The sequence below is a fragment of the Natrix helvetica genome (genome assembly GCF_964273705.1).
Source record: "Natrix helvetica genome assembly, chromosome: 2".
Taxonomy (NCBI): domain Eukaryota; kingdom Metazoa; phylum Chordata; class Lepidosauria; order Squamata; family Natricidae; genus Natrix; species Natrix helvetica.
Window position 1 is genome coordinate 123,564,948 of NC_138552.1, and position 15,893 is coordinate 123,580,840.

A 15,893-nucleotide genomic window follows, 5' to 3' on the forward strand; every position below is an offset into this window, starting at 1 on the left:
CGCTTATAGAAAGAGGCGGGACAGACAATAAGGAAAAAGCAATGCGAGCCCGCTAGTTGGGATTGCGTAGTGGCATTGTAGTGACGTCAAGAGTTAATGAAAGGAAGTAAAAATGGAAACGGAGGGGAATTCCGACTCAGTCCTCGGGCGGGTCCAGTGTATTACATTTCCCTCCCCCCATGGCCGATTCTTGGCAAATTTCATTATCTTACATTGCTTGGCTTCGTAAGGAGCCAAGCTGAGATTGCTAGTGAAATTTTATGTATGATAAAACGGAGCGGATGGCAAATACGGAAAAATCAATAACATTCCAAAAAACCTAGGGGACGTGAAAATGCTTATCCATAGCTAAAGAGGTAATGGGTATGTTTAATTGAATAAACCTGGATAGTACTAATGAGTTCACACCGTAAATCATCTAGCTCTGTTCTGTATTTCAAGAGATTTTATCAACATATTGCCTTCCTGCTTGAGGAAAGAAACTCCATTTGTTGAGAGAAAAATTTAAGCTATAACCGATGTTAATGTCAAAACAATCATTTGGGTAAAATAATTATGAAATCCATATTTTGGCATTGGAATTAGATTAATAAAGTCAATATTTTCTAGCACAGATACATGTTCTCTTTAGAAACATCCCTTTTAACGACTACTTGTCTTAAGCTTTCACAAACAGTATAACACCAGTTTCTATATGTTCGAACAATGTTAGAATGCAATCTGTAGCAATCCTTCCAGAGTACCTAGGCTTTCCAAATGAAATATAAATACTTTTTTCATGAATCAATTTCTGCTGCTATTTATCTTTAAAATTAAAGAACAAGGAGATCACCCGAAGGGGTTAAGTTTATTAAATGATTTTGGAATTCTCAACCTGGGAAAGAGAAGGATAGGTTGTGGAGAATTACAGGTTCAGAATATCTGCAGGTTCCTCCTTTACCAGGTGGTCATCTCTTAATAGTATCAACAAGGAATCTCTGCTTGAACACACTCTAAATGTACTACTAAAATAAACTTATTCAGTTGCAAGATCAGTAGTGTTAAATGGAAAAAGGTTTCCTCCCTGGGTTCGGATTTCCCGGCTGGGAGCGTCACCAGCTGAGTGAATGAATTTAGGATCGAAGCAAGCTACGTTTGAAAGCAAGTTGTCTTTATTATTTCAGGAAAGCAAGACCGTTCCTGGATGAGCTGACCCTGACATACAGTAAGTGTACATCTCTTATACCATTTTCCTCTTTGAAGTCCTTTTGTTTTCTTTGTACTATTGTGTTCTCACTTTTTGTGTGTGCCTTTTCTAATGGTTCTAATCCTGTCTTGAGTTTTGTTATTCCTCTGCCCTAAAGTACTTCCCATGGGACAGGGATGAGCCCTAGTGTCTTCTACTGTATTTCCTACTTTTACATCTTCGCCCTGAGCTAATCAGTCTTTGTTGTCACTCTGACCTTTTCTTCTCTTAAAGGTAACTTCTTCCTTCACTTCCTAGGTCTTTTGTATTATTTTGTACTCTACAGCTATTTCTAATTGTCCTGATATCCTGGTAATTATTCTCAGGAGGTTTCTTTTAGAATGTATGCTGGCTTTGCTATTCCAGTGACTTCTAGTTTGGTTATGGGCTGTACTGGTCTTCCTAATACAACACTGTCTTGGTGAAGTTCCCTTCCCACAGTAGGAAACCCATAGCAGTGAAAACATCACTTTGGCATCTCATGGCAGTGAAAATAATTGAGTTCCATTTGTGCCATTTATACTTGTAATAATCCTTATAGGTAATCCTTGACCTATGACCACAATTGAGTCAAAATTTCTATTGCTGAGACAGTTGCTAAGTGAGTTTTTCCCCATTTTATGACTTTTTCTGCCACAGTTAAGTGAATCACTAGTTAAGTTAGAAACATGGTTGTTAAGTGAATCTGACATTCTCATTGACTTTGCTTGTCAGAAGTTTGCCAAAGGTGATCATATGACTCCAGGACACTGCAACTGTCATAAATATGAGTTGGTTGCCAGCATCTGAATTTTGATCACATGACCACATGGACATCGCAATGATTGAAAGTATGAAAAACAGTCATAAGTCACTTTTTTCACAGACATTGTAACTTCGAATAGTCACTAAATGGCTGTAAATCGAGGACTTACCTGTATTATGTCTGGGTCCAAAATGGAGTAGATCTCCTGCATGTCCCCCCCATGCATTTGCCCCCACATGCACGTGAGATCCCCGCATGTGTCCCCTGAACATTTAATTGTAATTCCTGTCACCGCGCCCCATCCCTGTGCATGCACTTGTGACCCCCCCATGAGCGCCTCGTCTGCCCTGTGCATGCATGCATGACCTCCACAAATGCCCCCTCCCCCATGCATGCACAAGCGACCCCCCTGTGCATCCCAACCTTGTGCAGATGTGTGTGAACCCCCTGCACTCTCCTCACTCCTGTGCATGCACGCGCACCCTCCATGCATATGCCCCTCCCCCCAAAAACAGCTGGCCGGCGTGCGCTGCGCACGCATGCTGAGCTGGGCAATGTTTCACGTGCCTGCAGAGAGGGCTCCGTGTGCCACCTATGGCCAGTGTGCAATAGGTTCACCATCACAGGTGTGGGGTCTCCTGCTTGGGCGGAGGTTTCACCTAGATGACGTACAATGTCCCTTCTAACTCTGGCTCATGTTTTATAAGGTCAGGGAGAATGGGTGGCTTGGGCATGATGATGATGCTGTCCATTCAATCATGTCTGATTCTAGGCACTTCTATGGACCAATTCTTCCACATATTTCAATCTTGTATAGCTTACTTCACTTGTTTTATACGCTGTCTAGTCTGCTTTGATAGTGTCTAGCCCAGCGATGGCGAACCTTTTTTGGCTCGCGTGCCACAAGTGGGGGGAGCGCAGGGGGGTCGTGTGCGGGCGTGCCGTACCCATAATGCAACGTGCGATCCCCACGCGCCCCACCCATTTTTACATGCTTTTTTCGCCCTCCCCAGGCTCCAGAGGCTTTATAGGAGCCTGGGGAGGGCGAAAAGAGCCTCCCCCGCCCCCCTGGAGGCCCCCCGGAGGCTTCATGAACCGTCCGGAGGCTTCCCTGAAGCCTTCGGAACGCTCAAAACCACCCTCCGAGCAAACCGGAAGTCACTTCCGGGTTGCTCGGAGGGTCGTTTTAAGCGCTCCGAAGGCCTCAGGGAAGCCTCCAGACGGTCCCTGAAGCCTTCGGAGCGCTTAAAACGACCCTCCGAGCAACCCAGAAGTCACTTCCGGTTTGCTTGGAGGGTCGTTTTAAGCGCTCCGAAGGCGTCAGTGAAGCCTCTGGACGGTCCCTGAAGCCTCCGGAGGCCCTCTGGGAGGGCGGGGGAGGCTCTTTTTGCCCTCCCCAGGCTCCTATAAAGCCTCTGGAGCCTGGGGAGAACGAAAAATGGCTTTTAAAAAGGTGAATTCAGCTGGCCAGCGCGCACATGCGCGCTGGCCAGCTGACAGGGCAGCGTCTCGCGTGCCCTGACAAATGGCTCCACGTGCCACTTGTGGCACGCGTGCCATAGGTTTGCCATCACGGGTCTAGCCACTGGTTTTGGTGACTTGTTTATTTTAGTATTGTCCATTCCAAACATAACTGTCCTTTCCGTGAGTCACATGACATGGCCAAATAAGTAAAGCAGAGTTTTGTGATTTTTGCCTTCAGTGATATGCCAGGTTTTATACCTTCCTATACTTGTTTGTTTGCCACCTTTGTTGTCCAAGGAATATGCATGAGCCTTTCCCAACCCCACGCCTTGCAGAAGTCAATTGTTTTCTTGTTATTTTTTTCATGATTCAGGTTTTGCAACTGTAGGTGGCATGGGAAACACACTAGCGTGGACTAATCTGCATTTAGTTGCTGGGCTGATACCCTTGCTTTACATACTCAGTTCATGCTAATCAACACTGTGTAACTTGTTTATTTCTGGGCTACATACTTTTTTGATCAATCTGTGATCCACGCACTCATTTGATCTCTTCACTGCCAATTATTTTTATATTTCCATTCTTCACGGTCGTCATGAACTTGGTATTTTTGATGTTCAGAAAAAGATTGAATTTCTTAGTTTCTTCTTTAATCTTTGGAACAGATGTCTCTTGGACTTGTTCAGCACCAAATATTGAAAAAGAAATACTAGATCCTGTGACTCTGCTTCTCAGGAAAAAGCCCCCTATAGGGAAGGAAACTATGACTTTACAGCTAAAGATGAAACACTGGCCGAGAATCAAATCCACTGAAACATGAACTATGTGTAAGGTATCAAATTATGGGCTAGGTAACCAGGGAGAACATGCCAGCTATAAAACAATGAAGGTAGTGAGAAACTGAAGTGGGAAGTTTCCATATAAATAAATAAATAAAATCAGAAAAGCAACATTATTTAATGACAGAAATGTCTGTCAGATGAAGTGGACTTGGTGGCATAGTTGCATAAGAAGTTTACAGACTAGCTACCTGATACTGAGCCAAACAGACATTCAAATGTACTGGTATATCTCCATCTACTGGTCAAATATAGTAGGTAACGTAGCTTGTTTGCCATTGCCTTCTCTGGTTCCTCTGCTAACCAGCCAAAATCTATAATTTTTTTTAAAACAAAGTTTTATTGGTTTTTTAAAAATTTTACAGGGAAAAAGGTAATGGAAAGGTACAAATTTTGGCGGTTGCAGTGTGCGGTAGGTGCCCCCTCCCTCCATACTCAAAGTATACATTTACAGAGAAATCATTACTAAATAGTAACATATAGTCAGCATATAGATTCAATTAATAATTTCGGTCAACTTATGTCAAGCAGATATCTTATTCATTTCTGTGATCTGAACTTTCTCAGTGTCGCCCCATCTCCCCCCCGCTGGCAGAGCTCCGGCCCCTCCCGTGTCCTGTGTATCTGGTGTAGGATCATCTGGTTTTTCTAAGAGAGCTTTGTTTTTTTCCATAAAGGCCTGTGCCTCTATGGGTGTGTTAATTCTAACTCTTGTGTCCTCCCAGAATACTAGCATCCCTTCAGGCATCAGCCATCTGAACCAGACCCCCTTCTGGTATAATCTCTTCGCTAGCTGCGAATAGCTTTTTCTTTTTTCCCTCACTTTCTTGGGGATCTGTTTCAGAATGGTTATTTGCCTGTCCTGGTATTTCAATTCTTGCCCCCTTTGTGCACTCAGAATTTCATCTCTTGTACTTTTTCTAAGGAATTTAATGTGTACCTCCCTGGGTACGTTATGTGTTCTAGCATAAGCTGAGTTCACTCTGTAGACCAAATCTATTTCCCACCCCATCTGTTGTTTCTCTCTCTGGATGTATTCAGCCAAAATACTTGTCATAATGTCCCTTATGTTTTCATCATCTGCCTCCACCACATTTTGAAATCTAAGGTAAAAGGACATTCTCTCAAATTCTATTTTCATCTGTTGGGTATCAAGTTCTTTGTTCCCCTTCTGCACCCCTTCCATCCCCTCCCTCATCTCAGCCGTCCCACCCTCCAAAAGATCCAGTCTCTGTGAGTTTTTATTGATTTGGGCCTGATTCTCTTTAATTTCTTCTTTCATCTCCTTTAGTTGTTTTTTTATTTCCTCTTGTCCCTTTAGGAGTTGCTGAAACATTTGTTGAAACTCAGTCTCTGTAGTTTTAGGTTGCATCAAAGCTGTTATCGTTGATTGTGTACTAGGACTGGATGTTGCAGATGTCGGGGCAGAAGCAGCATATCCAGGCTTTCCAGGAGGTAGTTTTTTAGGAGACATTGTTTGTAGAATAAAGAGTTCAGTCAGTATAGAGAGTGGTCAGTCAGAGAGGTAGAACAGCCAGGAGAGTCCAGGAGACAGAAGGTTCAGGCAGAGGAGGATTTTTCTAATCACCCTGGCAATAGAGTTAAATTTTTCACTCCAGGGAATCCAAAAGATAACAGTCAACAAGAGATTTGTCTGAGTAGCACAGAGACAAAGACCGGAAGCCTGAAGTTTTAAAGGTGGAGTCAGGTTTCACAGTTCATAAAGACAACGGAACTGTGCCATCTTGCCCTGCTCGCTTCGGGCTTAGAGGCATAACAAAGTTTTCAAAGTTTCCAAACTTTCCAGATCATCATTCCATTGTAGGTTCAAAATTCGCCATTAATAGGAGCGTGACATGCTTAGTTGGCTCTCCCCCCTCCTCCTTCCCTTGGGGCTGGGAGCAAAATTGTTTCAAGCCGCCTGTCCAAGGGGGGGGGGAAATCCCCCTCCCTCCAGCCGCGCTTCTCCAGCCAAGCCAAAAGTAAAGTTTAAACTGCTGGCAATTTTTCCAAATCAGTGAAGGGAATGAGAGGGAGTTGTCGCCTCACCGCACCGCAGCCACGTCCTTCTGCTTGTTTTTTTCTTCCGTCAGCCTCGCAGCGAAGACGCCGAAGCATCCCCCATCATGCTCCCCGGTGCCTAGAGCGAAGCGGGGGCCCCCCCTGCCGCCGCCGATCCAGGGGATCCCCCGCAGTGCCACTCCTCCGGCAGGAGCCTCTACGGGGCGTCCTGTGCCCCCCAAGGAGTGGGGAGCCCACCGGGAAAGCGCGGGGCGAGCAAAGCTTGCCCGTCGCCGTCAGCCGCCGGAACCGGAAGTCCCAAAATCTATAATTTTCTAGTCTACCATCCAGTATGCTAAATGTAGAAATAAGTTGATCATCAAGACCAAAGTTAATCATGGCATGAGACAGAAGAGGACATCGTTTTTCTTTGGCAGAGTTCTGGATAGGGAAAAGTTTCTCCAGTGTCATATATGCTAGCTCAGCGATGGTGAACCTTTTTTGGCTTGCGTGCCATAAGTGGGGGGAGTTCAGGGGGTAGTGTGTGGGCGTGCCGCACCCATAATGCAATGTGTGATACACACACCCCAGTGCACATGCGCGCACTACAGGCGCTCCCTCCCATTTTTTGCATGCTTTTTTTGCCCTCCCCAGGCTCCAGAGGCTTTATAGGAGCCTGGGGAGGGCAAAAACAGCCTCCGCCGTCCCCCTAGAAGCCCTCCGGAGGCTTCAAGGCTGTTCAGGATGCTTCCCTGAAGACTCCGGAGCAGTCAAAACAAATCTCCGAGCAAATCGGAAGTGACTTCCGGTTTGCTCAGAGGGTCGTTTTGAGCGCTCCGAAGGCTTGAGGGACCTTCAGGACGCTTCTCTGAAGCCTCCAGAGCAGTCAAAACGACCCTCCGAGCAAACCGGAAGTCCGTTCCCGAACTTCCGGTTTGCCCGTAGGACCAGTTTTTTGCGTTGCGGAGGCCTCAGGGAAGCTCATGAAGCCTCCGGAAGGCCTCCGGGGGGTGGGGTGGGGGAGGCTCTTTTCACCCTCCCCAGGCTCCTATAAAGCCTCTGGAGCCTGGGGAGGGCGAAAAATGGCTTTAAAAAGGGTGTACTCAGTTCGCCAGCACGCACATGCACGCTGGCCAGCTGACAGGGCAGCACCTCGTGTGCCCTGACAAATGGCTCCGTATGCCACCTGTGGCATACGTGCCATAGGTTCGCCATCACTGTGCTAGTGGGACTTTAGATTCTTGATTCAGAGAGCAAACATATGACTTGTAAATCCTTTCCTTTTGGTGCCCTAGGTGAGTGACAGCTAACCATTTTTTAAAGCTGTGTCAAAATTATGCATGTGCATGCTATTGTGTGCGCACATGTGCCCACCCACCTGCCTATGCACACACAACCCCTCACCTGTGTATGGACACACAACACATGTGCCCCCCGTGCAGGGGAGGGTTCATCCTCCTCAGGCTCCAGAGGCTTTCCTGAAGCCTAGGGAGGGCAAAAAATGTCCCCAACGTCCCAACCAGAAGTTCGGGAATGAACTTCCGGTTGGCCCATTGAGCCTGTTTTTCGTCCTTCCCAGGCTCCCAACGCTTTCCTGAAGCCTGGGGAGGGCAAAAACGGCCTCCCCCAGCCCCCCGAAAGGCCAAAAATCAGCTGGCTGGCATGTGCATGTGTGCCGGAACTGAGGGCTGCCGTGCCAGCAAATATGGCTCTCCGTGCTATATACATATATGCCATAGGTTTGCCATTACGGCTCTAGGTTTTCCCTGCTTTCCATTTTCTATATGGTTGTGCTAAGTCTTCCATGGCCAGGAAAAGTTTAATCTTATGGAGGTAGCTGAACTGAAGAGCGTAACTTTTCTGTGTGTACGTGTGCATATCTGAGACCACTGCGTTTTCCATCATGTTCTGTTATCTTGAAAACAGTCCTCTGTACCAGCCTCTGTGGTTGCCAACCTTTCCCGGCCTGTGTTACTGAACTATGATTTGCACCTTCCCTCATTGATGCTTATTCTGTCTTCAGTCACATATGTCTTTAACTATCGGGTGGGTGACTGTTGCTTATCCTTTGTCTATGCCTATCTCCTATTACAATCAACACCTCACACTTAAGCACATTTAAACTAGCCTTGGCAAAGGAAATGTCAAGTGATGCGATCATGTTTAAACCTATTTAACACTCATTCATTTATGCTAAGCTTAGTATCCTATACAAGAATTAGTACAAATTTTCTCCTACATTCTTCAGTCACTCATGGCTAGTATGCTAACACTGAGGTTAGCCTTTCATGATTTGCTCTAAATTTAACAATCTGTTGCAAATTCCCCTGAATTCAGGATCCTTTTCTAACAACTTTTTGCTTTGCCCTTATCCTAAACTTCCACTTCCCACTTTTGTATTATGTTTATATTAAGGCACTTCGATCCCTTTTTTCTCACCTTCCTGCATCTTTATCAGAATTGTACTTTAACCCATTTTATAAATCTTAGGAAAACTTTGTAACTGTGGGTCACACCCAGATTACATCAAATTTTGCAGAAAAATCTCTCTTCCTTTTTACTTTGAAACAGTATTAAATTTATCTGTTTGCCTTTCTGGTCTTCTTGGTTTCTTCTCATTGTTAACTGCAAAAGGTAGTATATCAGAACTGGGCTGGGGGGGGGGCAAAATTGAGCAAAATAACAGCCCGTTTTCCTCTCATTTCTGCCCTCCCCAGCCCCCAGGAGCAATCAAGAAGCCTAAAGACTATGCACGGCCATTTTGGTGAAGGGGGCAGGGTTTCAGGAGGCAAAAAATGCTGTATTCAGTGTATAAGATGCACCCAGATTTATCTTATACTCCGAAAAATATGGTAATTACTTTTCTCTGTACTATGAAAATCTTCTACAACTATCAGTTGTATTGGCATACACAGAATACAAGTAGATTTTATTATAGTACTTTGCTCTGGTTACTAATTTTCCAACTAAGGAAGCCCAATTTAAAGCTAACTCCAATTTGTACATTTTAATTACTTTTGCTAAAAGTCTTGATATTGGCATGCATGCAGGTTAAACAGTTATTTGGCTGAGGATGCACAACAACAAGGGAAATGATATTATCTTTACAGTGGCTTTTCTGGAATATTGTGTGTTGCTGTCAGACAATAATATTATAAGACTCCTGGTTGCATTTCCTTGGAATGTGGCAAAAAAAAAGGTGTATGTTCTCTGGAGTCTTTTTCCCAATGGAAAAAGTGCCACTAACTTTTCTACATTGAAACGGCGATATTAACGGCTTTTAGTCCCTCAAATTCTTACATTTCACAGCTGTTGGAGACACATCGAAACACGTTAGGAAATTAGTGACTCTCCCTTAGCAATGAATGACAGCCTTTGTAAGCAGGTTCTTCATCCAAGCCAGATACTCTGGCACTTGCTTTTGTTCTCTCAAATGGACAGTGATGAAAGTGTGTGCGTCTGTGTAAAAGTAGAAACTTAAAAAACTTCCATTTTGTATCGGTGATCTCTCTAAAAGTTATGCAGCGAAAATTATTTCTGAAAGATAGGTCTTAAATTCTTAGGAAATTATTTTGATGGCTAAATATGAATCATTATTTCATGTGTTGTATCTGTATTCCTCAGGTTTTGTGAAGACTGAGCCCCTTTCAGTCCTTTTCAGACTGTTCACCACACTTTTGTATCCATTATTTAAATTATTGTTCTACTGTGTTTTCCCGAAAATAAGACAGTGTCTTATTTTCTTTTGATCCCCAAAATAAGCACTTGGCCTTATTTTGGGGAGGTCTTATTATTTTTGAGGTGCAGGAGGTGGCAAGTGTAGTCACCTCATGACTGCTGCTGTGTTGCAATATTTTCAGGAAGGGCTTATTTTCGGGGAGGGCTTATTTTAGCGCATGTGCTCAAAAGCCCGATTGGGCTTATTATCTATCTGGGGAAGGTTTATTTTCGGGGAAACAGGGTAAAGTGCTTTTTGAAAAGAAATGGTGATCCTTGGGGGAGAAAAAGGTCCACAGGTTTGCTATTAGAAAAACAGAGGAGAACTAAGGAAAATATTTTGCCCTGCCATCTATCTGCTGAGAATATGTGAGTCAAAGTTATTTTGAAGAACAAGTGCTCACACTTCAAACTGCGCAAGGGTTAAAAAGTAGTCAGTCTTCAGTGGATATGCAGTTTGTTGATTTAAAGCTCTTGTAAATGATTGTTGGAAACTTCTCAGGTGTAACAATGTGATTCAGAAGGCATATCACAAACACTGCTTGCTCTTAAGTAGGGTTTTTATCTATCACCATCAGCAGCTTGATTTGAATTCCTAGAGGAACAGATAATTCATTGAATTGTCTGTCATGGAAAATGGGCAGCTTACCAATGTAGCTGAAAAAACAGAGGAAGCTAGGTTTTATGAAAATCCAAATTTAGAGGAAGGGGAATGTGAACAAATCTCTAATCAGAGCAGTGGAGACTCACCTTCTCCTCCTTTAATTGCCATGCTAGACATCATGGACATTAGATGTGAGAATAGTAACGAAATTAGCCATCAAAACTCTTGTTCCTCCCAGCATGGCTCTGAAAGGGGGGAAGAAACAGATTCTCTGCAAGATGATTTTGAAGAGAATCAATACAAAGATAGAGAGGACAGAGCTTTTGAAAGTGGAATGACTATGGAGGACATTTTCAAAACTTCAAGAAATACTGTCAGATTTCCTTTCAATGACAATTCAGAAGAGAACAACAATTTTCCAAAAGAAGAACATAAGATTTTCCTTGTTGTTAAGGTAAGTTCTTTTGCTAGGCATGAATACAGTTATGGTTGTCTCAGATATAACATAGCTTTTCCCTAACATTTGGAGAAAAGCAATATATTCAATATAGGACTATAATTTTACTTTTCTGCTTAGTGGAGAATTAAACCATATTTTTGCATGTTTTTACCACTCCAGTAAGAAATATTGCATGTCTCATCCTTATCCAGTATCAAAGTGGATACAGCAGTTGCCCATAGCTAATGATAACTTGCAATCCTATATCTGGTTTTCAGAGAATAAAATTCACTGAGAAAGCATGCAAAAATTGGTGGAAAATATTTTGAATATTTTGTTGAGTTATTTAAGCGTCTTTCAGAATATTAAAATTTTGTGATACCTGTATAAGCTTCATATGCATACTTTCAAGTCATTGCTGTGCTTTTTCCTTGCTGTGCTCATAGCTTTTTCCTTGCCTGAGTTTGTTGAGAAAAGTACCATATTTTTCAGAGTATAAGACACACCTTTTTTCCTCAAAAAAGAGGCTGAAAATCTGGGTGCGACTTATACACTGAATACAGCATTTTTGCCCCTTCATCAAAATGGCCATGCATAGCTTTATGGAGGCTTTCAGAGAGCTCCTGGGGGCTGGTGAGGGCAGAAATGTGCAAAAAATGGGCCGTTTTTTGGCCCCCCCCAGCCCCCAGCAGCACTCTCTAAGCCTCCAAAAGGCTATGCATGCAATTTTTTTGACAAAAAACAGGGCCGTTTTTGTGAAAAATGGACCGTTTTTTGCTCTTTTTTGCCCCCACCCCCAGGAGCACTCTGCAAGACCCCCCAAGGTTATTCGTACCTTTTATTTGAAAAAAAATGGACTCATTTTCACGAAAAATGGGCCGTTTTTCAGAGGTTTGCAGAGTGCAAAAACTTTTTTTTCCCTTTTGGAAAGCTCTTTAACTGATGAGAATTACATTGATCAAGTGCTGTGCCAGCAGGAACAAAGTCTTAAGGTTTGTCAGCGATTTCCTTATCCAGCACATGGATAAATACACCTGAAAACATCTACCTACCAGAAGGTTGCAAAAACGAAGGTCGGGAGCCCATTTTCTCTAGCAGAGTACTCGGGCCCCACAGGCACCTCCGACATAAGTGACATCGAGCTGGTCATGCCCACCCTGGCCATGCCCCCCCTCCCTGAGGTCAAACACGATCCTGATGTGTCCCTCAATTAAATTGACTTTGACACCCCTGCTATAGAATAATCTCTCACATGAGAAGTAATCTGGGTAGAGCTTTAGTAGATCTATGGGTTCTTATTCCATAATTTAAGATAGTAACTATGTTATCAGATACAAGAAAATCCAGAATTCATCTATTTCTAAATAGTGCAGAAAAAGGAATTTCAACAAGTTTACTTTTCACTATAATACTGAGAAAAAGTTTGTTAGTTGAAGTTCTATCACATTTTAAAATGTAATAGTGATTGCTAGCCTTCATTGCGCTACTTTTCTATTATAAATGGAAATGTTAATAGAATTAAAATATTAATATTTTAATCTAATCTGTTAATGTACACAATTTAATAAGGCTTTATGTTAGTGACGTAAGGGAATAGTTTTTTAAAAAGATTTTTTTAGGAAAACGTAACATTTTCTTTCCTTGGTGCAAATTTGGTATTTCAATTCTGTAGGAATTGAGAACTGTAGAAATGAACTAATCAAGAAGAGAGTAAACTTAAAACTAAGGATAAATTTCCTGTCAGAACAATTAATCAGTGGAATGACTTGCGTCCAGAAGATGTGAATGCCCCAACACTGGAGGTTTTTAAGAAGAGATTGGACAATCATTTGTTTGAAACAGTATAAGGTTTCCTGCTTGAGCAAGTGGTTGGACTTTTAAGATTTCCAAGGTTCTTAACAACTGCTATTTTGTTAAAGTTATAAATATTCCTTCCAGTTGGTAGTAAATATATATTTTATTTCTGATATTTTAATAGTTTAGAGTGCAACTCTATAAAGCATAGCTTTGTTTCAGTGGTGATAATAGTATTCAGGTTATTTCTGAAGAAATAATCTGAATGAAACATGATGTATAAGTACAGTATCCACATGCTAATTTATAGACTCAGCTGTTGTTACATTTTCTTTTCAGTTTTATCAGGTCATTATCTGAAACTCATGTTTGTTGTGTGAATATACTTTTAAGTGTTTCATTTATAGCAATTAACAAGTCATTGTGTTTTTTTCAGTTTAATTTTCTTTAAACTGTAATGGATATAATATTTTATGGAAGGATTGGGGGGAAATTATATTTAAAAAGCTATGTAGCAGCACAGTTCTATTCCTGCTTACTTTGGAATGACTATGAGATAAGACTGAATTCCATTGTGTACCTAGGCAGTTCTCTATCATACCAGTTCATTATTCAGAGCTTATTTGCAGATACTAGAAGACAAATAGAAGCAAATAGTTTCTGGGTGTTTGAAACAAGTTTGAACTTGCTAAACATAAACAAAGGTTTCCATAGGTTATGTTTTAAATACAAAATGAAATGACTCCCAAATTAGAGTCTCTGTTCATGGATCATATTTCCATGATTTCATGAATAGGTAGAAGACACCTAATCCATTGTTTATTATGTAAAATAAGTTAACAATAGCTCATTGAACAAAACAATTTGCATATTAAATGGGGGTATCATATTGTTAATGATTGATTATTCAATTGTTCAATGATAAATAACTGTCATATTCTGCTTACAAATATAAAGAACAATAGAAGAATGTGCTTTCTAATTTTTTATTCTGTTTCTGACACATATAATTCTCTTCTAACGGGAGTTGAGGTATTTTACAGACTTAGGCTTCATATCAACTAGGGCTAGGCCTTTTAGAGATTGCCTACACTAGGTCCAGTCTCTTCAGTTTATCAGAGGCTCCTATATGCAATTATTACACAGGGGTAAGAGATCAGGAGGAGACAACACCAACATCTTGCTGGTCTACTGACTGTTGATAATTGGCTGTTGGCCAGATTATCCCCAAGGTGCTGCCATCACAAAGAAGGCATTGCTGTCTGCCTGTGGGCTTCAGGCAACTTCTTTCATTGTGCAATTCCAGGAGGCTCTTAGGATGGTAAAATTAGTTTGAGGACTGCATGTAGCTCATATGGATTGCTTTTGCCTATCTCATGTCATAACAAACTTAATGCCATATCAAGGTGTGATTAATACTCTACCTTTTGTTCTTCAGGTGCCACTGAAAAGTTAGGCCCTTTCTTCCCAAGATATTAATCATTGAAAAAGCAAAACAAAAACAGGCCAAAGAAGGAGCAGTTTGCTTCACCTATTTTAAGATTGCCCTTATCTTTCAGCATTGTACTTCATGCTACTCAGTCCTATTTTGTTTACTATGATTTATTGAGCCATAATTGACTAATTCTCACAATATGCTAGACTAAAGTATGGTTTATGAGCAACAATGATTAGATTCACTCATTAAGCCAAACCTAAACAAATTACTTTATGCCTTACTTTGTTTCTCCGAAAATAAGACCTACATTGAAAATAAGCCCTAGCCTGATTTTTATACATGCACCTAATATAAGCCCTATCCAAAAATATGCTCTAGTGAAGGGGGTGAGCGTGGTCAGCACAGGAGGCAGTGAGTGAATAGGAACCAATGGTGTGCGGCAGCAGCTGCATCCTGTGCAGTGCAGGTGAGTGTCAGCGTTCCAAGTATCATGCAGAATTAAATCAGAATCCAAAGCAAAACTTTCCTTAAAGTTCCAATTTAATAAGTCAGACATCTTAGCACATCTGTGGAATTCCAACTCTGATTTACTTCCTGGAATTCCACCCAGTTGAAAGTTCATAATCTTATGCCCACTCCCATAAATCCATCACATGGTGCAAACTTCTTCTTCCACGCTGGCATCTCCACCCCTCTGCTTCCGGTCAGGTGTCGAGGTGCGGAGACAAAAGATGACCTTTCTAGAAAAGAATGACAACACATTCCACAAATCTACTCCTTTCTATTCCCCCCTCCCAACTACTACACTAATAAAACAGCATAGGAAAATAATAGAAAGTGTGGCAGGCCAAAGATCCTAAAAGAAACATAACTATAGGCCTGACAGTGAGTTGATTACCTGCCCAAGCAGCAGGCGGAGACAGAGATGGGGCGAGACATACAATCTGGATGTGCTGTGTGGACCATGGAAAAGCCGAGAGAACAGTGGGTCGGAGTGGGCTTCCAGCTGCGAGAGGCTCGTCTTTGTGTGGCAGTACTAGCAACAACAGTAGATGGAGGCAGTGGTATGAGGGGGGAAGGCAGGTGATCCCAATGCTCCGCACAGACTGCAGGCATGCCAAGAGACATAAAGATGAGCTGCATGCCTTCCCCCCATGCCTCTGCTGCCGTCCGCTGACAGTGCCACTATGTGAAGATGAGACTCCTGTGACCGCGCACCTGCTCCGGTATTTATTTATTTATTTATTTATTTATTTATTTATTTATTATTTATTTATTTATTGGATTTGTCAACCGCTCCCTCTCCCCAAGGGGACTCGGGGCAGTACACTGTCTCTTCACTTTCCTGTGGCCCGGGTGGCACATCTGGGTTGCATGCCTCCCCCCTGTGCCTCTCTCACTGTTTGCTGCTTGGACAGGTAATCAACTTACCTGTCCAAGCAGGTGTTGCATAGCATGGGCTATGTTAGGGTTCTAAATACCATGCAGAATTAAATCATTGTCCAAGGCAAAAACATCTTTAAAGGTCTAATTTATTCTACAGGCAAGTTAGCACCTCTATGGAAAATTCCAACTCTGATGTACATCCTGGAATTCCACCCAGTTGAAAGTTCATGATCTATCCCCA

General features: G+C 42.3%; 1 protein-coding gene across 3 annotated transcripts in view; it reads left to right on the plus strand.

Annotated features, from left to right (window-relative positions):
- The window catches only part of CLIC5 (chloride intracellular channel 5), an 88,012-nt gene that overhangs the window by 150 nt on the left and 71,969 nt on the right, over positions 1-15,893 (plus strand). The window contains exons 1-2 of one of the 3 annotated variants that reach the window (XM_081943260.1): positions 81-356; positions 1,164-1,204. Coding sequence is in view for 1 of the 3 variants with exons in the window: in XM_081943257.1 (XP_081799383.1) it covers positions 10,762-11,049 (288 nt within the window). In the remaining 2 variants the exon portion in view is untranslated. Of the gene's footprint in view, positions 1-80; positions 357-1,163; positions 1,205-10,634; positions 11,050-15,893 lie in introns of those variants that run through there. The other 2 variants (XM_081943259.1, XM_081943257.1) reach the window with 2 other exon arrangements.